Consider the following 23,596-nt stretch of genomic DNA (forward strand, 5'->3'; position numbering starts at 1 on the left):
TTTCTTGCTTGCCTGTCATTCACTATGTTTATACGACCCACGTGGAGTAGCATACATTGCTTTGCAATATTGTTATGAACTGGATATTTTTAAGATTTTTATAAGTTCCTTGAGCGTAGGAAGCCTGTTTGCTACAACTTTGCTATGCCAGGCGGGCGAGGTTTTGTGAAAATCACGAGCCGCTCTACAATTCAAGTTAAAGACTCCAGCCCTTCTTTCTCTTCCGGGATGGAGGATCATAGAGATGTTCGGCGCAGCGAGGCCTCCAGGCGCATCCATCGAGATGCGCAGAGGGCGGCTAGAGCGTTGCTTGCCGAGGCGGCTTCCGCTTCGTTAGTCCTCCTTCCCAACATGGCGCAGTCAGTTAACATCACCGAGCTGAACCTGCCACAGCTAGAGATGCTCAAGAACCAGCTGGACCAGGTGAGGACGGGCGGCTGACACCCCTTTCCCGCCTCACATCCCTTTTGCCCACGCGTACTCCCTCGCCCCCATTCCTCCCCCCTTTGGAATGCTTGCCTTCCCCTGCGAAACCCCCACACCATCCCAGGATGAGCCCCCTTTCCGGCAGTGCCTCCCCTCTTTCTCCACCTCCCAGACTGACCCTGTCTCCCGTCCTCCCTAGGAAGTGGAGTTCTTGTCCACGTCCATTGCCCAGCTCAAGGTGGTACAGACCAAGTATGTGGAAGCCAAGGACTGTCTGAACGTGCTGAACAAGAACAACGAGGGTATGGGGTAGGCGCGTGAAGGCGACATGGGGGATGTGGTGAGCCGGCTACTCTCGCCCCGCCTTCTAATCCAGTTGTCCTTACCTGAGAAGAGAAAGCAATCCACTGCGTATTGTATGCCGCTATGTGAGCCCTTTGCATGTTGCCTGCCTAGAATTGAAATGTACAGGACATTCCTCTGCTCCTGTTGTCCCTGTTTCTTACTATCTCTGTGCTGTGCCGTATTGGAACTCCCTTTAACGTCTTAACCTTCCCTGCTTGTTTGTCTTAATTGCTTTCACAGGGAAAGAATTACTCGTCCCACTGACGAGTTCTGTATCCTTTCGACAGAAACTGCTACCCTGCTGTCTCTTTTTCTCTCTCACATGTCTCTCTCGAGGAAAAAAAAAAAAAAAAAGGTGGGATTAGTTTTGATTACTGCAGAGTGTCCCCATGATTCTGAGAACACTCTTATTATACACACTTTATACCTCTCCTAGCCTGGGGCCAATATCCAGCTAATGCTTTGTGAGCACAAAGGCATGTGTAGAATTGAGGTGTGATTATTTCCCTTTGCTGTTTGAGAATATCGTCTAATATGAAGACAAAACAGGTGTGTTTACACTTTGACTAATAACTTAGAAGACATAAACAATAGAAGGATAGGATATAGAAACAAGGGGGTCGGCTCTGTGTGTGAATCCTCAGTTTTGGTTTAACAGTGGCTATTTCCAAACTGTTGTTAGTAAGAAATCTGGATTGTTTTACTTGAATGAGTGAGTTGTGACAGTAGGGCACCTGGAAGCTGAGAACTGACAGGCTGAAAAGAAAACAACAGAAGTAGTGTCATAGGGATTGGCCACTTAGCATTAAGTCCGTCGGGAATTAGCTAGTGATTTTGTGATTGGGGCTGTTGAGGGAAAGTGGTCTGGCTATTTTTTTTTTAATGTTTTATTTTTTTTATTTTTGAGAGTGAGAGAGAGTCTGAGCAGGGGAGGGGCAGAGAGAGAGAAGGAAACAGAATCCAAAGCAGGCTCCAGGTTTGAGCCGTCAGCACAGAGTCTGACGCAGGGGCTTGAACCCATGAACCGTGAGATCAAAATCTGAGTGGAAGTTGGACCTTTAACTGACTGACCCACCCAGGTGCCCTGAGGCTGGCTTTTCACTTTTACTACTCCACAGCAGTAGGAAAACACTGTATGTAGTCCTTCTAGAGGGGCTAGTGGGAAGAGTTATAAGAACTGCTTGGAGAATGGGAGGGCCAGAGGGTGTTTCCAGCATATGTCCTTTCTCCATAAGGCACCGAGTTCTCTGTCCCTCCCCATCTGGAGTGTATAGGTATAGTTCTGAGGCCTCCAGATCCTTCAGTCCTTGTGCCTTGTAGCTTTTTAGAAAAGGCCAAGCAGGTTAGCTGACAGGGAATCATGACTCCTGCTGGGCTAGTTTTCCCTTAATCCTTACTTCTCAGATGTATGTCCCGGGGAAGCTACATGATGTGGAACATGTCCTCATCGATGTGGGAACAGGCTACTATGTAGAAAAGGTGAGTGGAAGTTACCACGTGGATGCCTCTCTGAGCAGAGAAGGGAAGTTTAGGGGATGAGCTAGAGTGCAGCATGGGGTCTTCTCTTAGCCCTTCATTCACCTGGCCTTGCAGACAGCTGAGGATGCCAAGGACTTTTTCAAGAGGAAGATAGACTTCCTCACCAAGCAAATGGAGAAAATCCAGCCAGCTCTGCAGGAGAAGCATGCCATGAAACAGGGTAAGTGTCATGGCACTTACTGTCTGGGGGTCAGTGTTTGTTTAAAAGCTCCCCAGGTAATTCCGTTACACAGAATTGAGAAGCACTCTTCTAAAGGCAAAACTCTCATCCACAGTATAATTTTCTGGTTATGTTTGAATCATTTAGGACTGTATTTTGTTCATTTTTATGTCCCGGTGGTTATCATATTTAGACACATTGTAGACTCTAAATTTGTGTGTGTCCCCCAGTGAATCACTGTGTTAAAAGTTTTATTAACTGTACTTGGTTGTCCACCTGTCCTTAATTTTTTTCTCACTTCCTGAACTCTGGGTTCTCCCCTCTAGCTCCAGACGAGGGTCTGAACGCTTCTTTTTTTCCACAGCTGTTATGGAGATGATGAGCCAGAAGATTCAGCAGCTCACAGCCCTGGGGGCAACTCAGGCTACTGCCAAGGCCTGAGAGCTTGTATCAGAAATGGGACAGAGGGACCCTGCTTCAAGGAGCCTGGGACTTTGTGGGCGTGGCTTCCTGGGGTCAAGGAAGGGAAGGGTCTTATTCATGCTAATAAATGTGCCAGCTGGGCAGAATGTTGGTCTTTTCTTGCATTAAGCAAAGGACTGGTGGTGAGACCGGAGGGCGGTGGTCGAGACGCTGTGCCCCTCCCTAGAGCCTGCTCTGTAGGGATGGGGCGGTGCTTATCTAGGAGGCTCCACCCTGAGCCTCTCGGGGCTTTGGGGAGAAGTGCCGAGCGGACCTGGTCTTTGCGGACGGTTGCCATGGGAACCGCTCAGCGGAAATGGAACTGAGCGGGCTCTTCCTCTTCCGGGTCGGCGACCCGCCTCCCCACGGGGCGGGAGGCTGCATGGGCCACCGCTCCCTGCGTGGTCTTCTACCTCTGCTGCTGCTGCTGCGGCCGCCACCCTCCCGGGCCGGGCCCCGGACGCTCAGCCTGGAGTCCGTCCCGCCGTCCAAGCGACCCCGCAGCAGCCGCATGGCACCGCCCCGGATCGGGACGCACAACGGCACTTTCCACTGCGATGAGGCCCTGGCGTGCGCCTTGCTGCGCCTCCTGCCCGAGTACCGGGTACGGTCGGCCGAACGTGCCTCCGGCGCGGGCCGCGCCCGTGCGCCCCTCCTCCCTCGCGACCCCAGCCGCCCCCTCACCTCCTGTGTTCCCTGCAGGACGCAGAGATCGTGCGGACCCGGGACCCCGAAAAACTGGCCGCCTGTGACATCGTGGTAGACGTGGGTGGCGAGTACGACCCGCAGAGACACCGATATGACCATCACCAGAGGTGAGCTCCCAGATACTATTTCTTGAACTCCTTTCACTTCGGCTCTCCTCCGCTCCGAGGCAGCAGTCCGCCGCGGTGGTCTGGCCCGCGTCAGCGAAGGGGACCGCTTCATCCTTGAAAGCCAAACCCCGAGTCCCGCGGGACGCCAGCCCGCCAGCCCTCCGCCCGCTCTGCACCCGTCCATCCTGCTTCGGGCCTCCCCTGGCTCCCGGGCCGGCCTCTGGCCCCTCGCGACCGGCCGCCTTCCTCCGCTCAGCCAGGCTTTCCTCCCACTGGCGCCGTCCTCGCCCCCTTCAGCACCCCAGCCCAGGGTCGTCCTTTCACGTGTCCGTGCCGCTTCAGACAGCTGGGCCCACGCGGTGGCGGTGGTTGGTGGCCGCTCAGACGTGTGTGGTCTTCCTCTTCGTTTATACTCCTCCACTGGGAAGTCTTTCTTTTCCGAGGCCAGCCCATCGTCCGCAGGAACGTTCCAGCCCTTTTCCCCTCTCCTCAAGGCCCTGCCTCCTCCAGCTCCCCCGGGAAAAGCTCTCCCACTTTTCCAAGGAAATTGAGCCTCTGCGGGCACACCCTCAGGTTCCCACTCCCAGGCATCCTCAGCTCCCTCCGTCCTGTTCAGGAAACTCATTTCCTTCTCTTCGCCCCTTTCCAGATGTTATTACTTTTAACTCTGGGGGCTCACACCGCCATTCTCCAGAACCCCAGCCCTTCTGCTGCTTTTTGCCCACCCCTCCCCTCTCCCGCCTGGAAATCAAAGGAGTAACCGAAAAACAAAACCCTCCTTCATATACACCACACTGTTGAAAGTGGTGATCTCCGAGAGATTATGAGGATGTTTTATTTTAATTCTCTTTAAGTATTTCTCTCCCTCGCTTCCTTCCCAAGTGTACATGTTACATTCATAAATGATGTGGTGTGGGAACCCTCTATTTATAGCCTCATCTCCTCCCCTCCCTTCAAAGCCTGTCTTCAAAAGAAGAGCGGATCCTGGCTCCACCTCCCTTCCAGTTCATTCCATTCATTCATTTAGCTGGTCCTCTCCCAGTCTCTCCACTGGCAGTGCTCATGGAAAGGGCACCAGTGACCTCACCACCAAACTCAGGTTGCTGGCTGAAGGTCTCACTTCAGTTGACCTCTTTGGGACATTTGACAGTATTGACTAATTTCTTTTTTCTCATGATTTTATGTACTTTTTTTAAAACTATGCAGCGTTCGATACATAAAAGAATGTACGTTTTCGGAATATAAAACCTGTAACGAACACCTAAGAACCAATCTCCCAACCTAAGAACTAGAACATTACCATTACCTTTGCATCTGTGCCAAGTACTTCTTCCCTGTCCCATCCCCCTGTGTCCCCAGAAGTAAGCAGTATCCTTAATTTTGTGTCCATCTTGCCCTTGATCTGCCGTGTAGTTCAGCACATGTCTGTTTTCCATCAACAATTTAGTTTTGCTTCTTTTTGAACTTTTATCTGAGGGAGTTACTATGTTAGTCTTTATACCTTATGGACATTTTATAAATATTTTTGTACTTACCCACTATTTAATAATAACACTAAAACAAAAAATGAGCTCCCTAGGGGATTATGATGGACTGGTAGTTAGAAATTACAGCTATGGTTGGTTTCTGTTTCCCTGAGAACTGCCCTACCTTTTCCCTATTCTCTGTGCCACTGAGAATTCAAATTTCTGCCTTCCTCACTCACCTACACCGCTGCAGGTAATCTTGCGTATATATATATTTTTTTGTCTGCCAGCCAGCACAGTGCTCTAACAGGCACTTATCCACTAAAGTCTCTCAGTGGCTCCCCACTACGTATACATCAAGTCCAAGCTCCAAAATACAGCGGACAGGGCCTGCCATGATTTGGCCCCTGCTGACCCTTCCAGCTTTATTTTTTGCCACTCCTCGCATCCAAGCTTGCCTTTCTTGCAGTTCCATGAAAAGATCTCTCAGCCATTGTACATGTTGTTCCATCTGCCTGGAACGCCTTTTCTCCTTCACTCTTTGTCTGGCTGGCGACACCTATTGATTCATCTTTTGGCCTGAACACACTCCCTCCCCCTTCCCTCCTTATCGTTGTTTATAACCTAGCTAGAGCATTCACTTGGTCGTTTGTGTGCTTGTCTACCTTTTTTTTTTTTTTTAATTTTTTTTAACGTTTATTTTTGAGACAGAGAGAGACAGAGCATGAACGAGGGAGGGTCAGAAAGAGGGAGACACAGAATCTGAAACAGGCTCCAGGCTCTGAGCTGTCAGCACAGAGCCCGACGCGGGGCTCGAACTCACGGTCTGCGAGATCATGACCTGAGCCGAGGTCGGCCACTTAACCGACTGAGCCACCCAGGCGCCCCGCTTGTCTACCTTTAATAGATGAACTTGAAGGCAGGGACGTTGTCTTAGGTCTTTTTTTTTTTTTTTTGTAATCCCTAACGTCTAACACACAAAGCCTGGCATGTAGTAAACATTCAGTAATCCATTGTTGAATGCATGTATGAATGGGGACTCCAAGCTGACGTCCATGTTGAACCCCAAGGAAAAGCTGAAGCCTTCACAGCTGGGCTTCCTCCTCCCAACTCTTGACTATTCTCCAGCATCCTCACCCACTCGTGTGTGCACGTGCACACACACACTGTGGGTTTCCTGGGGCAGCTCTGCCTCAGCCCCACCTCCCTGTGCTCCTCAGATCTTTCACAGAGACCATGAGCTCCCTGTCTCCTGGGAAGCCGTGGCAGACCAAGCTGAGCAGTGCGGGACTCATCTATCTGCACTTCGGGCACAAGCTGCTGGCCCAGTTGCTGGGCACTAACGAAGAGGACAGCATGGTGGGCACCATCTATGACAAGGTGGGGACCCGAGGACAGAGATGACCCATATATGCATCTCCACCGGCTGGGAGTGGGCCTCACGCAGGACTGGGCCTCAGGTCAGGAATCCTGGCCCAGAGCTAGCCCAGCACCCTCTCCCTCAAGCTCATCTTCTCACAAGGAGATGGTCAGTCTCTCTCATCTCTGTCGTGGGGCAGTTGTGAGAAGTGGATGAGGTGGTGTTTGGAGAAGGGCTTTGAAAACTGTAAAGCAGCATTTCCTGGTCCTTTTCTTGACCTGACATGCATTAACAACTTGGTAATAGAGGTGGCTGCTTACGTTTGGAAGCATTAAGGCTTAGAGGTTCTGGCTGCCCTGAAGGGGGGTCGGGGGCAGATCTCGGACGCATGGATTGGGAAGCTCAGCTGGGAAGGGTTTTGATTACGAAAACTTCTGCAGGTTCCATCAGCACCCCCTGCAAGCAGCTCCACACGTTCTTGCTGCGGGGAGGGGATGGGGCCACTCACCCTGGCACACGTGTCACATCAAACAGGGATTCTGAGGACACCTACTTGACCCCACTCCCATGAAGCTCACAAGTCAAACTTCAGGAGTGCCTGGGTGGCTTAGTCGGGTGGGCGGCATACTCTTGATTTTGGCTCAGGTCATGATTTCACGGTTCATGAGATTGAACGCCAAGTCGAGTTCTGTTTTGAGCTTGGAGCCTGCCTGGGATTCTCTTCCTCTCTGCCCGTCCCCTACTCGTGCATGTGTACTCCCTCTCTCAAAATAAATACATTTAAAAACATAAGTCAAACTTCAGATTTAGTCAGCTCTGGTCGTTGCAGAGGCCATTGAGTTCATTTCTGTCTCCACTTGCCTGTCATCTGCCCCTGTGACACAGGAGGAGTATGATCCAAAGAAGTGAAGAAATATAAATGGTTGAACTGGAGCTTTTGGAATACTAAGGTTTTCAGACTGCTGGAGTCCGTTTTCCCTTTTGCTGAGGAGTTTCTAAGCAATTAAAGGAGGTTGTACCAAGTTTTAACTGAGCATCATGTTGGGGTCCAGACCAAGAGGTGCTGGGCACAGAGGAGTTTATCGGCTCTCCCCAAGAACACTTTTCTGCAAACCGCAGACATATTGATATTGTAGGCCTGTGTCGTCGGGCAGTTTTGCTTTTTTTTTTTTTTTTTAAATTTTTTTTTTTCCAACGTTTATTTATCTTTGGGACAGAGAGAGACAGAGCATGAACGGGGGAGGGGCAGAGAGAGAGGGAGACACAGAATCGGAAACAGGCTCCAGGCTCTGAGCCATCAGCCCAGAGCCCGACGCGGGGCTCGAACTCACGGACCGCGAGATCGTGACCTGGCTGAAGTCGGACGCTTAACCGACTGCGCCACCCAGGCGCCCCATAGTTTTGCTTTAAGCATTGATACCGCATATCATTTCTACCCCCCAGGCTCCTGAGGCCCTGCCCTGCCACTTCTGCAGGCTCAAGAGGTACAGCACATGGCACATTCTGGGCTTCCCTGGAACCACATCCCAGCTTGTGTCTCCTCCAGCTGTCTCTCTACCTGACTTGTGTTTGGCCAGACCCCTCTGTACCTCACTCACCAGGTCACTGAAGAGCCCATTCGGCCTCCCTGGAGACTCACCCACTCTCAGCCAGAGATCCATCCACTTCCACAGAGCCCCTCATGGAACTTGTTCTGAAGTCAGCAGCCCCCACCCCACACACACTGGCCTTGACTCAGGCTCCGCACAGTAGCGGAGGGAGTGCTGGATTAGAAGTCAGGTGATCAGAATTCCAGCCCCAGCACTGTTAGCTTGACCTTAAGCCGCTGAACTCCCCAGTTCCCCCTTTCTTCGTCCAATGAATGCCGAGAGGCTTCACGGGACTGTTGTGAAGATTCAATGAAAGAGTGTGTGTGCGCATACTTTGAAACCTAGACAACTGTATGCGAGTGGTAGGTACCCTCAAGAGCATTTCTCCCGCTGCTGCCTTAGATGTACGAGAACTTCGTGGAGGAGGTGGATGCAGTGGACAATGGGATCTCCCAGTGGGAGGAGGGAGAGCCTAGATATGTGCTGACCACCACACTGAGCGCCCGGGTTGCTCGGCTTAATCCTACCTGGAACCAGCCCAACCAAGACACCGAGGTAAGGAGAGCCCCAGGGGAAGGGACTGTGAGGCAAGTAAGTGCTTCGGGGGAGGAAATGAGAGTGGTTGCCTCTTCCAGTCTTAGCAGAGTCAAAAGTTGGGGCCGGCACCATGGTTCTGATTCCCACAATTCCCAGGCCGGTTTCAAGCGTGCAATGGATCTAGTTCGAGAGGAGTTTCTGCAGAGAGTGGGCTTCTACCAGCACAGCTGGCTGCCAGCCCGGGCCTTGGTGGAAGACGCCCTGGCCCAGCGATTCCAGGTACAGGCCTGGGAGGAGGCACTGTGGTTCATGAATTGGTGATTGCTGGTAGGCTGCCGGTCGGCAGGGGCTCCCACTTTCATCCTGAACCTTCCAACCATGCCTCCCTTTCAGGTGGACCCAAGTGGGGAGATAGTAGAACTGGCCAAAGGTGGATGCCCCTGGAAGGAGCACCTCTACCACCTGGAATCTGGGCTGTCCCCTCCGGTGACCATCGCCTTTGTTATCTACACTGACCAGGCTGGACAGTGGCGGGTACAGTGTGTGCCCAAGGAGCCCCACTCATTCCAGAGCCGGTAAGGCCCTTAGAGGACCGCCCTGCAGACCTTCAGGTCTGTTTCAGCCCTTTATCAGAGGGAACCACTAACCTTGGCCTCTTCTGTGCTCCCTCTCTCTCTTCCTCAAGGCCTCCATTTGCTCCCACCAATTTCCTCTTTCTGCTCACTTGTAGGCTGCCCCTGCCAGAGCCATGGCGGGGACTTCGGGATGAGGCCCTGGACCAGGTCAGTGGGATTCCTGGCTGCATCTTTGTCCACACCAGCGGTTTCATTGGTGGGCACCACACCCGAGAGGGTGCCTTGAGCATGGCCCGTGCCACCCTGGCCCAGCGCCCAGTGCCGATGAGTCCCACAAATCCCCTACCCTAATAAAATGCCATCTGTCTCATATTGATCAAGTCCTTGCCCCATTATTGCCCTGCACCCTTTTGGGAACCTGCTGAAATTTGGGAAAAGTGAAATGTTTATTATATGCCAAAGTCCATGGTAGGTACTTTCTCAGCTTTGCTTTCCAAAGCATTTGAAAACCACCCAGTTCCTAAAGTTAAATAATCTGACCCAATTCATGAAAAGTGACACAGCCATCTTAACCCAAAGTCCACACCTTCTTTTCTTCACTAAACCCCAGCGCAACTCTCTGGAAAAAAGTCTCATAACTGAGTGGAAAACAAAGAAGGGAATTTATTATTATTATTATTATTAGAAGTGGGAGTGAGGGGAGTGGGGCTGGGCAGGCGGTGGCCCAGGGAGAGGGTCCCATGGAGCAGAGATTGGGGATGTCTCAGTAAAGAGGGGCAGATCATGAATAGAGCCTCCGCCCCCAGCTGGGGGCTCCTGGGTTCGGCCAAACACTGGGCTGAAACGTGGAAACTGGGCATTGACAAAGTACAGAGGGATGTGGGCAATTCGGCCTGTGGACCAGCACTGCAGAGAGGGACAAAAAAAGTCTATCAGAGCCTAGGCCCAAAGAAGGCCACACAGCAGCCAAAGCCCTGGTTCTTCCACCCCGCTCCTGAAGAGCCCAGTAGCCTGGCCTACTCACCACACTGAGCAGAGCCCCTTTGTTGAAGGAAGGATGGAAAGCGATGAGCTGTGCCTGGGCCCCTGGCTCCCCCTGGATAACGCCACTAGGGGGAGAAGGTGAGCAGGCATCTGGAGCCGGGCAGTGGAGTAGGATGTGGGTTCGGTGTGGGAAAGCTGGTGGGGAGTCCAGACCTGATGGGCCTACCTGGCACTTACCAAGGAAGCAGCTCAAACACGGGGCTGTTTCGAGTGCGAAAAAGGAGGATGACTGGTTTACCATCCTGGACGCGTGGATTTCCTGTAAGAAATGGATGTGACAGGGAAGGCCCCCTATAGGCAGAATCCCGGGACAGGGCAGAGACCTGCAGCCAGGACATGGACACCCTCCATTAATGGAAGATGGCTGTAGCTGAACAAAGTCCTTCCTCCCCAACTCTTACCTTTCATGAGCACAGCCAGACATTCCCCACTGGGGTCCCAGACCATGGAGTGAGCCTCTCCCCCAAGTCTATGGGTCAGAACAGTAGGTTGGGAGGGCTCAGCATGGCCCCTCCACCTTTTGACTGCCCCTCCCTCACCAATCAGCTCACCTTTCCTCTCCATCTGGTGTCTGTACTGTTGTCTCAGACAGATCCGCCACAATGGTGGCTGACTTTGCACCTCCAACGCGCCCCTTTCCCTCCCCTGCAAGAAGGGCAGAGGCTCTGGAGTACAGGAAAGGGCCTCTCACTGGTCCCCTGCCTCCCACCTATTGTAAGCATCAACACCTCTCAAGTCTCCCAAGTTTTACTTCCCTTTATCCTTCAGAGTAGCATATTCCAGGGGGTTCTTGCCTTCCTCTGACTGCCCCAGATACTCTGCATCCGGAGCCATTTCCCCTGACTCACCGCAACGTTCTGGGAATGACAAGGAGTAAATGAGTGGTTCCCCCAATACAGTGAACAGCAGTCGGTTTCCATCTGGGCTCCAGCAGCCAGTCTGGGGTCAAGGAACAAAAGGTAGAGGAACACTGGTCTGTAGGGGGACAAAGGGAGACAAGCTGGGACAATCTGGGGCCCACCTGCTCCCTGGCTCTCTGAATCACAGTCGCCTCTTACCTGACACCGCCCTGACAGAGTAGGCCACCTCTCGCACGTCCACATCTGGGCCTCCCAGACTCTGCACCAGAAAGAGTCAGGTCACAGCTTAGGACCTCTAGGTTCCAAAACTTGTACTTCCCTCCCTCTGCCGGTCTCAGGGCCAGGTCAGAGAATGGTCACAGAACTTCCTGCTGGAAGTTCCAGGAGCCAAGTGCCTTTCTCTGGGTCGTTCCTGTCCTTACCCCTTCCCCTGCTCTCCTCCCACTCACCGAAAGACAGCTGAAGGAGTGGTAGCCAGAACTTTGCTGCCATCCGGAGACCAGAGCAGATTGGTAACCCCACCGCCGCGAAACCAGGGAAGGGGAACACAGGTCTCCGTTGAGACATCCCATACCTAGGCAGAAGGGGCAGGAGTGAGAGGGAACTCCAGCATCCCCAACCTGTCACGGGGGCTGCCCTTCTTCTAGGTAGAAAGACACAGAAAGGGGAGGAAGCAAGAGAGGCGCTGTTAAAACAGGAGAATAGGTTTATATGTACAGGGATAGCAAGCAGAACTTTATTTATTTTGAGACAGAGAGCAAGCAGGGGAGGGTGCAGAGAGAAAAGGAGAGAGAATCCCAAGCAGGCTCCACGCTGTCAGTGGAGCCCCCAGGATATTTTCCACCACCAGAGAAGAATGCTCTTGTCTCAAGTCTGAGGGGGCTCAAATGGCCAAAGGAGGGGTGGGGACCACTCACCAGGATAGCAGCATCCACAGGTGAAGCTGAGAGCAGTCGTCCCCCACTGGGTGCCCAGGCCAAGCTGGTGACAGGTGTGTGCCCAGGGTGAGAGAGCACTTGTGCACAGCCAGAAGAGGGTCTGCCGAGGGGAAACGGTATCAAGTCAGAAGGCGACAAAAGGAACGCCCCCGACTCTACTTCCTTGCCTTCCACTAAAACTTCCAAACCCAATGGCCCCTCAAATCCAAGTTAGAAGACATGAATAAGGGTCAGGGAAGTGAAAGAAAAAAGGAAAGAAGGAAGGAAGGAAGGAAGGAAGGAAGGAAGGAAGGAAGGAAGGAAGGAAGGAAGGGAGGGGAGGGGAGGGGAGGGGAGGGAGGGAGGGGCAGAGTCGCCACCATGAGGTCCATGGATGAAAGTGCATGAAAGAGAGGAAGCTTGTATCGTGGGCCTCCAGGAGACAAGAACTGACCAGCAAAGCTGGATGGTGCTGAGCAGGGGAGAGGCCGTGCTCTGCCCCAGACCAGAGCCCTCTCCCTGCCACATCGCCCGGCCTGGGGCCTGGGATCATCTATGACTCTACTTCAGGGTTCCAAGTTCTCTTCCAGAAATATCTGCTGCTGCTCCCCAGAACTCATCCCGTGCTGCAAACCCTGTCTTTCTGTCTTTCCTTGTCAGAATTAGTCTTCCTGTCTGTGCTCCCGCATTATTTTCTGCTTGTCACAAAGGTGCTGCATGTGAGGTCATCCTCCACCATGAGGCTGTGACTTCATCAGCTCTGTACATCCAGAACCACATACTTGGCCTGGCGGGTGCAGGCTCTGACCTGAATCAATGCCATCCTCTTCCCTTTCCACCAAACTGTAACTACCTCTAGTGCCAGTGAGATCCTAGATCATAGAACACAACTCATTCTTGAACTTTACATTAAGTCAGTTATCTTTTCAGGTCCGTTCACAGAGATCCATCTCATTCTTTTCAGTGGCTCCACTATCTCCGTTCCCCTGAACAGATAAACTGTAATTCATTCACTCATGCCTCCACCAATGGAGATTTCACAATTGTTTACGATGTAGGTTTTTTTTAAGTTTCTTTATTTATTTTGAGAGAAAGAGAGCACACATGTGACCAGGGGAGGGGCAGAGAGAGAGAGAGAGAGAGAGAGAGAGAGAGAGAATCCAAAGCTCCATGCCGTCAGCACAGAGCCTGACACAGGGCTCAATCTCACGAACCGTGAGATCATGACCAGAGCCGAAGTCGGACGTTTAATCAACTGAGCCACCCAGGCACTCCCGTAATGTTTTATTACAAACAATGTGGCAAAAAAATTCTCTGTATCGATATCCTTATATACTCACGTTACCATGAATTCAGAATTTGGGGGTAAAAAAGGCTGGCACTTTTTAAAAAATAGGGGCGCCTGGGTGGCTTAGTCAGTTAAGTGTCCAACTCTTGGTTTCAGCTCAGGTCATGATCTAACAGTTTGTGAAATCAGGCTCCTTGCTGAGAGTGTGGAGCCTGCCTGGGATTCTCTCTCCCCTCCCCTGCTCACTCTGTCTCTCTCTCAAAAATTAACTAACTAAATAAATATAAATACACCAACAAATTATTTTGTGAAAAGTTTGTACAATATAGTCTTCTCACGAGAAAAAAAAAGTAATCACTTTCCTGGTCTTGCTAGTACTGGATATTATCAAACATTTTAATTTTAATAATATCATTCTGAATAAGAAATATTCTGTATTTTCTTCTAGTCCCTTATTTCTATGTTTAGTTTTTTAGTCTGCTTGGAATTTACTTGTAGATAAAGTATAAAGCAAAGACTACCTTTATGATTTCCCAAAAGGATATAGCCAGTTATCCCAACACTACTAAACTACTAAAACACACACACACACACACACACACACACACACACACACACACACACTAAACTTCTTTATTGTAATAATAAGCCAAATTTATCATATATTCAATTTTCATATATTCTTAGATCTGTTCCGTTATTCAGTTATACTGATCTGGTTTGTTTATCCAGACAGTGGTAACTTTCCATTACTGTAACTTCATAAAATATTTTAATACTGGGTAGGGCAAGTCTCCCCTCAATATTCTTTCTTTGCCAACTTTTCTTGGCGATTCTTCCAGATTTATTCTTTAATAAAAATTCTGAATATCATTTTGCCCAGTTCAGAAAAACAAAAGCCAGAAGAATTCTGGTTGCAAGTCCACTTAATTTGGTATTTTTGTGATTACACTTTCCTGTCTGGGCATATAGTATGTCTCCCCATTTAGTCAGCTCTAGTTCAAGTTTCTTCCACAACTTTCTTCAGATGTCTGGTAGATTAAATACATTTAATAATTTATTCTTAGCGATTCAGTAAGTGTATGTACTGTAAATAGAATATTTTTTCTCCTTCAATTTCTCAATAATTTTTATAGGTATAAAAGAAAACTATTAAGTTTTTGGTTTCTTGGATCCAGTCACCTTACTACATTTAGGTGTATTAGATCAAACAGTTTTTTTAGTTGAGTCTCTTGTTTTATCTAGGTATGAAATCCTACCTTCAAAGAATAATAATTTTCCCTTCGTTTTCAAGACATCACATTTTTTTTTGTTTTAATGCACGCACTAGAATCTCCAAAAATAATGTTGATTAACAATGGTGACAATGAGGGGCGCCTGGCTGGCTCAGTTGGTAGAATATGTGATTCTTGATCTTCAGGTTGTGAGTTTGAGTCCCAGTTTGGGTGCAGAGATTACTTCAAAGAATTAAATCTTTTTTAATGTTTGTTGTTGTTTTTTTTTTTAATGTTTCTTTATTTTGAGAGAGAGGGAGAGAGAGAATCCCAAGCAGGTTCAGTGCTGTCAGTGAAGAGCCCAACACAGGGCTTGAATCCACGAACTGCAAGATCATGACCTCAGCCGAAATCAAGCGTCACACACTTAACCAACTGAGCCACCCAGGCACCTCCAAAAAATAAAATCTTTAAAAAAATAAAAAAGAAAAGAAAAATAACAGTGATAATGGTAACTGTCTTTATCTTGACATTACTGGAGAAAATACCTTTAATATTTCCTATTTCACTGTCTAACACGAGAGCTACTGATTCTGAGTAAATACTTTTTTTTTTTTTCCCTCCTAAGTAAATTTTTATGTTAGATCATCTCTTTGTATTCCTATTTTACTTTCTGTTTTCACCTGGAATGTCTGCTTTTTAAGAAGAGCATTTATGGACAGAAATATTTTTCTCCTTTAACTTGCTAGTGCAATAAATCATATTAATAGATTTCCTAACGATGAATAGTCTTTAATTTCTGAAAAATTCTACATGGTTAAGATTTTTTTTAATATGCTTTTGGGGGCACCTGGGTGGCTCAGTTGGTTAAGCACTTGACTCTTGGTCTTGGCTCAGGTCATCATCTTGCGGTTGGTGAGTTCGAGCCCCACGTCAGGCTCTGCTCTGGCAGGGTGGAGTCTGCTGGGGCCTCTCCCCCCCCCCCCCCGCCCCTCTCCCACTCATGTGCACACACTCTCTCAAAATAAATTAATAAACTTAAAAAATACATAAATAAATATGCTTTTGGACTCTATTTGCTAATATTTCCTTTAGGATTTTTAATATTTTTCTTAAATGTTTATTCTTTTTTTTTTTCAACGTTTATTTATTTTTGGGACAGAGAGAGACAGAGCATGAACGGGGGAGGGGCAGAGAGAGAGGGAGACACAGAATCGGAAACAGGCTCCAGGCTCTGAGCCATCAGCCCAGAGCCCAACGCGGGGCTCGAACTCACGGACCGCGAGATCGTGACCTGGCTGAAGTCGGACGCTTAACCGACTGCGCCACCCAGGCGCCCCTATTCATTTTTGAGAAAAAGAGAGTATGAGCAGGGGAGGGGCAGAGAGAGAGAGGGAGACACAGAATCTGAAGCAGATGCCAGGCTCTGAGCTTTCAGCAAAGTGGGGCTCGACCTCACGAACTGTGAGATTATGACCTGAGCCAAAGTCAGACACAGCTGACTGAGCCACCCAGGCAGCCCTATTTAGGATTTTTGAATCTATGCTCAAATATCTTTCTTATACTACTTATTGTCAGGTTTAAGTTTTAGGATTTAGCTTCATAAAAATAAATCAGGATGGGGGCGCCTGGGTGGCGCAGTCGGTTAAGCGTCCGACTTCAGCCAGGTCACGATCTCGCGGTCCATGGGTTCGAGCCCCGCGTCGGGCTCTGGGCTGATGGCTCAGAGCCTGGAGCCTGTTTCCAACTCTGTGTCTCCCTCTCTCTCTGCCCCTCCCCCATTCATGCTCTGTCTCTCTCTGTCCCCAAAAAATAAATAAACGTTGAAAAAAAAAAATTTAAAAAAATAAAAAAAATAAATCAGGATGAATTCTGGGACAGAAAGAGGACATCAATGGAAAAACTGGTAAAATCTGAAGAAAGTCAGAGCTTAGCTAGTCATGTACAAACATCAGTTTCTTAGTTTTGACAAAGGTAACATAGTAACGTAAGATGTTAACAATGGGGGAAACTGGGTGACAGGTGTACCATGACTCTGTACTATCTGCAACTTTTCTAAACATCTAAAATTATACCAAAATAAAGTTTATTAAAAGGGAAAAAAATCAGGCGGCTTTCCAAATTTTTCGATGATCTGATCTAATTCAAAAAATATGGAAAGGTTTGGTCAATAGAGCATAAGACTCAATCTCACGGTCATGCCCCAATCTCAAAGTTCAAGCCCTATGTTGGGCATGGAGGCTACTTTAAAAATAAACAAACAACATCCAAATTATCATAGAACTCTCATAATGCCATCTCATTGGCAAAATTGCCTGGCATTTTTTTTTAACGTTGATTTATTTTTGAGAGAGAGAGAGAGAGACAGAGCATGAGCGAGGGAAGGGGCAGAGAGAGGGAGACACAGATCTGAAGCAGGCTCCAGGCTGTCAGCACAGAGCCCAACACGGTGCTCAAACCCACTAACCATGAGATCATGACCTAAGCCAAAGTCAGACACTCAACGGACTGAGCCACCCAGGAGCCCCGTAGCCTGGCATTTTTTTTTTTAGTGGTAGAACTCATCTGTTTTAATTTCTTACACAATCCACTTTGGTTAAATTTTGCTAGAGAATCAAATATTTCCTTTAGATTTTCATTGGTTGGTCTAAACTTGTATATGATATTCTCTAATTGTTCTTTTATTTTCTTTCATGTCTGCTGTTATCTCTTCTCTCCCACTTTGAAAATACTATACTTTGATGTTTTCTTTTACCCTGATAAGGCTGGCCAAAAAGTTTTCTTTCTTTATTCATAATTCAAAGAATCAGTTTCTGGTTTTATATTTACTTAGTTCTCGTGGGTATTCTTCTTCAAATTTCCTTGATTTCAACTTCTGTCTACATTAATTCCCTCCCCCACTTCCTTTAAACCCTACATCAGACAGTCCTCTGAAAAAGAAGTCTTTCCACTCCACGATCCATGGATACACACTCCCCACAATTCCTGAAGTTCCTAGTTCCGTCCCTTTCTCTAGATGATGGCATTCTCAGCACCTTGACGCTGACCTTAGGTCTGCTTCTCCCACAGCCCTGCGAAGCACTGTGAAGACAAAGAACTTCTTCCAGACCTCAATACCCACCACCACTGGCCTGGCCGCAACCCTCAAGCCAAGGTAAGACAGAGGCTGTTGGGACTCACCGGGTAGACAAAGAGGTGGGGTCCAGGGTCCAGATGAGAATGCAGGTCTGGCAGGCCACAGCCAAGACAGAGGCGCTGAGGGGCTTCCAGGCCAGAGCCGCCACATTTCGCTGCAGCCGGTGCTTCAGGGAGGGGACTATAGTGCTGTGGGGAAGATTAAGGAGCTGAGTCAGAGCAGGGACACTATAGCTCAGGGGACCGGAGTTCAGTTGAGGAGGGAAAGCCAAGAGAAGAAAGCTGATCACACAGAGCCCAGGGGTTTTGTGAGACAGAAGGCTAGGATAAAGATTAGACCCGGAAATAGGACGTGTCTAGCTGTAGAGCCTCCCTGACACGATTCTGGAAGGGGTCCTGTGGACCAGGCCCAGGAACTACAGGACCCCTGGAACCAAGGCTAGCGGGGATAGGGAGATGACTCATGGACATGGAGACTGCAGAGTCGGGGCCTGCCACATACCTGCTGGCATTATACACGCGGACTGAGTCATCTAGCAGGGCCACCGCAAACTTGTTGGTGTGGGGGTGCCACGCAAAGACCCGCAGGCAGCAGCTGGACCTGGCGCAGGAGTGAGCATGAGGAAGGGGAACCTGCACCTTCCCGTCCCCCAGCCCAGAGGCTCAGATTCCCTTTCCCGGGAGGGCAGTATTGTTTTTCCCTTTTCATTTCTTTTGTCGGGAAGTAGGAGGAAGGAGAATGTGGGTAACAGTCAGGAAAGCAGTGGGAGGGGTCTCTGCTTTGACTACCCTCTCCCTCAGAGAAGTTCCAAGGTTCAGGACTTCCTTCCCGCAAAAGCCCTGGAGCTCGTACACTCACCAGTTTGTGACTTGGGCAAATTCAGCAATCAGATCTTCACTCTTGAGCTGTAAGAACAAAGCGGATAGAAGGGGTGCTGGGACACAGGGAGTTTATCCCCTCAATGGGAGCTGCACTGCTCCCACCCTCTGCAGACTCCCACCCCACCCTGACCTTAAGGGATGGGAAATGGAAGGGGGCAGGAGTGAGGGAACGGTGGCTGGAGTGGTTGGGGTTGGGGGGGAGCCAAACTTACGGACAGGTGGGGGAACAGGGACCCGTGGAGAGAGGAGGCCCATCGACAGAGTGCCAGGGCCCAGCTGGAAGCCGTCTTCACCCACTCAAACACTGTGAGGTTGAGGAAGCAGCTCTGGTTAAACCATTCACAGGGCTCTCAATGCGTACCCTAAGATGAAGGATGAGCAAGGACGAGCATCCCCCAGGTCCTTCCGCCCAGCAAATGCTCGGGGTACCCACTCTGGGGGATGTGACGTAGGCAGAGGGGAGAAAAGATGGCACGGGCACAGCAATGCGGCAGAAAAAACAGGGCTAAAGGGAAATGGGCTGGGAGAAGTTAAGAAAAATATGGAGGGGAGATGCCAACCATAAAACTAGAGAAGGCTGGAGGGGAAAACACTTACCCTCTTCCTCCGAGTTCGCAATTTCATTCAGCACCCCAAAAAGGCCCATATCACGCCTGGTGAGAGAAAGCTGTGAGTCAGATTATTCTGATGCCTTCAGTCTCCCTCCCCAAGTTATATTCATTCAATAAACATGCACTAAAAATAAGAGCATTCAGGGGCACCTGGCTGGCTCAGTGAGTGGAGTGTGTGACTCTTGATCTCTCGGCTGTAAGTTCAGGACCCGCATCATGTGTAGAAATTACTTAAAAATGAAATCTTAAGGTGCGCCTGGGTGGCTCAGTCGGTTAAGCGGCCGACTTCAGCTCAGGTCATGATCTCGCGGTCCATGAGTTCAAGCCCCGCATCGGGCTCTGGGCTGATGGCTCAGAGCCTGGAGCCTGCTTCCGGTTCTGTGTCTCCCTCTCTCTCTGCCCCTCCCCCGTTCATGCTCTGTCTCTCTCTGTCTCAAAAATAAATAAAACGTTAAAAAAATTTTTTTTAAATAAATAAATAATAAATAAAAAAAAAATTTAAAAAAATGAAATCTTAAGAGGGCCTGGGTGGCTCAGCTGGTGAAGCATCTGACTTCAGCTCAGGTCATGACCTAGTGGTTCATGGCTTCAAGCCTCACATCAGGCTCTCTGCTGTCCGTGTGGGGGCAGCTTTGGAACCTGTCTCCCTCTCTCTCTGCCCCTCCCCCGCTTGTGCATTTGTGCTCTCTCCCTTTCTCTCTGTCAAAAATAAATAAACATTTAAAAAAAATTTTTTTAATTTTTTTAATGTTTTATTTATTCTTCTTGAGAGAGAGAGAGAGAGAGAGAGAGAGAGAGAGCGCATAAGCAAGGGAGGGGGACAGCGAGAGAGGGACACAGAATCCAAAGCAGACTCCAGGCTCTGAGCTGTCAGCACAGAGCCCGATGTGGGGCTTGAACTCACGAGACATGAGATCATGACCTGAGCCGAAGTTGGACACTCAACCAGATGAGCCACCCAGGCGCCCCTAAAAAAAATTATTTTTTTTTTAAATTTTTTTTTAACGTTTATTTATTTTTGAGACAGAGAGAGACAGAGCATGAACGGGGGAGAGGCAGAGAGAGAGGGAGACACAGAATCGGAAACAGGCTCCAGGCTCTGAGCCATCAGCCCAGAGCCCGATGCGGGGCTCGAACTCACGGACCGCAAGATCGTGACCTGAGCTGAAGTCGGACGCTTAACCGACTGAGCCACCCAGGCGCCCCAATTTTTTTAATAAAATCTAAAAAAACACAAAAAAAACACCATGCACTCACATTTTAATGAGTGCCAAGTATGTGATAGGCACTTTATATATAATCCTTTCATTTAATTATCACATTCATCTAAATGGCATTCTGCTCATTTTACCAACAAGACAACTAAGGCTCAGAGGTGTTTCAGGGCCTTGTAAGCAGATCGAGGGATCAAGACTTGCCCTAAGCCAGCGAATGGAAAACCAAGAAAAGATTTTTTTTTTAAAGTAATCTCCACACACAACATAGGCTCGAACTCACAACCCTGAGATCAAGAGTCATGCTCTACCAACCGAGCGAGCCAGGCTCCCCACGATGGAAGGATTTTAAACAGAGGAATCAACTGATCACATTGGCATTTTAGAAAGATCAATCTGGGGCACTTGAGTGGTTCAGTCGGTTGAGCATCCGACGCTGGCTCAGGCCATGATCTCACAGCTTGTGGATTGGAGCCCTGTGTCGGGCTCTGTGCTGACAGCTCGGAGCCGGAGACTGCTTCAGATTCTGTCTCCCTCTCTCCCTCTGCCCCTCCCCCATTCATTCTCTGTCTTTCTCTCTCTCAAAAATAAACATAAAGAAAGAAAGAAAGAAAGAAAGAAAGAAAGAAAGAAAGAAAGAAAGATCAGTCTGGCTACAAATTAGAAGGGGACAAAAACAGAGAGAAGGAGATGGGGTAAGAGGCTATTTCACAAATCTGGAAAAAAGGCCAAAGTGCTCTGAACCAATAAGGTTGGAGAAAAGCAGACAGATTTGAGAGGCTGAAGAAGTAAAATGAACAGAATGTGAAGGCTTATAGACATTAGTAAGAGTAATAGCAAAGGAAACACCTATGTAATACTTATAGCAGCTAATACTGCTTACAGTATGTCGGGGGCTGGGCTAGATGCTTCACACGCATTATCTAATTCAGCCACCATCACAACCCTACAAAATCGGTACTGTTAGCATCTGCATTTTTAGATGAGAGAACAGAAGCCTGAAAAATTAATATGGTCACAGTGACCTAGGTAGGAAGCAGTAGCATCAGGATTCAACCTGTCTGCCCCAGAGCCTACATTCGACCCACTTGCTCCTGAATGAGCAGTAAGGTCATTCCCTGAGATGAGAAACACAAGGTAGAAGCAGGTTTGGAAAAGGAAATGAAGAGATCGGCTTTGAACATGCTGAGTGTCTGAAGCCTATGTTAGAGCCAACTGAGGGGGGTTGGCAGACAAGGCAACACCCGGTATGAAGTATCAATTTTAGGTCCAGCCCAGGACACCAATATTTAAGGGACATCAGGAAGAGGGGACACAGAAAAAGGCGGGGAGAAGCAGCAGCTGCTCGTGAGAGTACAAAGGAACACTCCCTTTGAACCCACCTATTGGATTTGTAGGAATTTATCCTACACATGACAGTGATAATAACTAACCCTTGAAGGGATTAGTGTGTGCGGGCCAGGCACTGTTCTCTAAGTGCTTTACATCCATTAATTCATTTCATTGTCACTATAATCTTGTAAGATAGGTTCCACTTTACAGATGAGGAAAGAGAGGGACCAAGTGATTAAGTAACTTGCCCAACATCACACACCTAAAAAGTGATACAGCCAGGAACTGAATCCAGACAGGGAGATGCACCAAATGAATGACCTAAATAGGAGATTATTTATTCACTGCAACATAATACCTATACCTAAGCTTCAGACAAAAGCTCAGAAAGTGGTAATGATGTGAAGAGGGGGCAGGGAGCAGACTCACTTAATCAAATCAGAAAGCAAGGCAAATCACTGGAGATGAAATGAACTACTGTTGACTTAGGTTTCTCAGTAAGGGCAGCTAGTCTGTTATGATGGATGATATCCAGCCCTAACCTAGAGAGAGCTTGGCAGCCCAAGGCAGAGGGACGGTGACCCCATCTTTTTCAGGATCTGCAGACCACCGCCCAGGAGACCCTTCGCCACCTCTCACCATATGTTGATGCATCTCTTCCACACCTGCTCCCGGTGGTGGATGAAGGCAGTTCTTGTGCCATGGTCCAGCCTCCCAGGGGTCTTCAGGGGATCCTTAGTCAGGTTCAGAACAGGAAGATTGATCCACTACAGGCCAGAAATAAGTGGTGTAATAATGAGTCAGTCTCTCCCCCGGATCTTTGCTGAACTCCCGGTCAATCTCCAAACCATGGCTGGGCTAAGAGTAAGAGGCTCCAAACACCTGTTTCCCATTCCCATACATGTAACCCTGGTGGGAAAAGGAAACTGAGCTTAGCTTCCTTATCTGGAAAACTAGAGTATTTCATAGGATTGCTGTGATTATTAAATCTTATAATATCTGTGAAGCACATCTGACTCAGAGCCTCTTTCGTAAGTAGCAAATGCTCAGTAAGTGTCAGTTTCTCTCCCTTTTCCTCCCTAGGAACGCTGTGGGTAAAAAAACGCTCCAGGTTGTGCCTCCGCAGCGTAGACAACTACCGAACTTTTCGGTAGTTCTCCTGCACCCTCACATCCCCTAAGTTCTCCCTCATTCTCTCCATTCTCTCTAGACCTGCCCCCACAGCTCCTCGACATCCCTCACTCTCCAATCCCAGCCCTAAAATACATTCCAGCCCTTCTATTCTCAAACCTGGGCCAGGCGGTTTCCAGTTCGCCGGACTGAGGACAGCTACCCAGTCCCCGCTACGCTGCCTCCGGTTCCCCGTGCCCCGTGCCCCGCCCCCATGTCTGTAGGTCCCTTCCCTCCTCGCCCCGGCCACCTGGCCCCGGAAGTCAGGAGGCGGACTCTCATAGCTATTGCCTGTCACCAACTCGTTATTGTGCTCGTAGAGGGTGACTTGACCCCTAGGCGGCGGCGGAGGGAACAATCCCAGGGAGCACATCTTGCCGGTCGCGAGGCCGTCCGGAATCGGTAAACTCGCGGATCCCGCTCCTCTAACTCTTAGTTCCCGGGCTAGATTCGGACCCGTACGGGTCGCCGTCTGGGACAAACAGCGATGCAAAATTCAGCGGAAGTGAGGGGAAGAGTAAGGCAGAACACGAACGCGTGCGCAGTCCGGGGCCGACTTCCAGAGCTTCCTGGCGCGCCGCCTGGCGGCGGGAGGGAGAGCGGCGCGGGTGTGTCGCGGGGCCAACCCCTAGTTAACGGTCGGAGCGGGTTTTGT

The 23,596-nt window shown here is 49.2% G+C and overlaps 3 protein-coding genes across 8 annotated transcripts; 2 read left to right on the forward strand and 1 right to left on the reverse strand.

Moving 5' to 3' along the window:
- The first annotated feature begins 290 nt into the window (after positions 1–290).
- Positions 291–3,039, forward strand: PFDN5 (prefoldin subunit 5). Its single transcript, XM_043564070.1, has 6 exons — positions 291–423; positions 626–728; positions 1,012–1,043; positions 2,176–2,250; positions 2,365–2,470; positions 2,835–3,039. The coding sequence occupies exons 1-6, from the start codon at positions 352–354 to the stop codon at positions 2,909–2,911; spliced, it is 465 nt and encodes a 154-aa protein (XP_043420005.1). The 5' UTR covers positions 291–351; the 3' UTR covers positions 2,912–3,039.
- Positions 3,040–3,273: 234 nt separating this feature from the next.
- MYG1 (MYG1 exonuclease) lies at positions 3,274–17,784 on the forward strand. 3 transcript variants are annotated; one of them, XM_043564068.1, is made up of 7 exons: positions 3,274–3,536; positions 3,635–3,747; positions 6,434–6,593; positions 8,565–8,717; positions 8,856–8,978; positions 9,093–9,274; positions 17,667–17,784. In XM_043564068.1, exons 1-7 carry the CDS (start codon positions 3,315–3,317, stop codon positions 17,782–17,784), a joined length of 1,071 nt encoding a protein of 356 aa, XP_043420003.1. In that variant the 5' UTR covers positions 3,274–3,314. The 3 variants fall into 3 exon arrangements, with proteins under 3 accessions (XP_043420003.1, XP_043420001.1, XP_043420002.1); XM_043564066.1 differs by lacking the exon at positions 17,667–17,784 and adding an exon at positions 9,385–9,646; XM_043564067.1 differs by lacking the exon at positions 17,667–17,784 and adding an exon at positions 9,430–9,646 and having other exon boundaries at positions 3,275–3,536.
- Positions 9,914–23,432, reverse strand: AAAS (aladin WD repeat nucleoporin). Of its 4 annotated transcripts, none has more exons than XM_043564062.1 (16): positions 23,192–23,432; positions 22,411–22,538; positions 19,212–19,267; positions 18,827–18,918; positions 18,592–18,638; positions 18,235–18,333; positions 17,778–17,921; positions 12,096–12,216; positions 11,628–11,752; positions 11,377–11,437; positions 11,167–11,257; positions 10,870–10,963; positions 10,720–10,787; positions 10,496–10,577; positions 10,299–10,383; positions 9,914–10,180 (listed from the first exon to the last, which is right to left on the reverse strand). In XM_043564062.1, the coding sequence occupies exons 1-16, from the start codon at positions 23,312–23,314 to the stop codon at positions 9,956–9,958; spliced, it is 1,641 nt and encodes a 546-aa protein (XP_043419997.1). In that variant the 5' UTR covers positions 23,315–23,432; the 3' UTR covers positions 9,914–9,955. The 4 variants fall into 4 exon arrangements, with proteins under 4 accessions (XP_043419997.1, XP_043419999.1, XP_043419998.1 ...); XM_043564064.1 differs by lacking the exon at positions 23,192–23,432 and adding an exon at positions 23,062–23,149; XM_043564063.1 differs by lacking the exon at positions 10,720–10,787 and having other exon boundaries at positions 11,167–11,175; positions 23,192–23,421.
- Positions 23,433–23,596: the final 164 nt, after the last annotated feature.

The sequence above is a fragment of the Prionailurus bengalensis genome, chromosome B4 (assembly GCF_016509475.1).
Source record: "Prionailurus bengalensis isolate Pbe53 chromosome B4, Fcat_Pben_1.1_paternal_pri, whole genome shotgun sequence".
Lineage (NCBI taxonomy): Eukaryota > Metazoa > Chordata > Mammalia > Carnivora > Felidae > Prionailurus > Prionailurus bengalensis.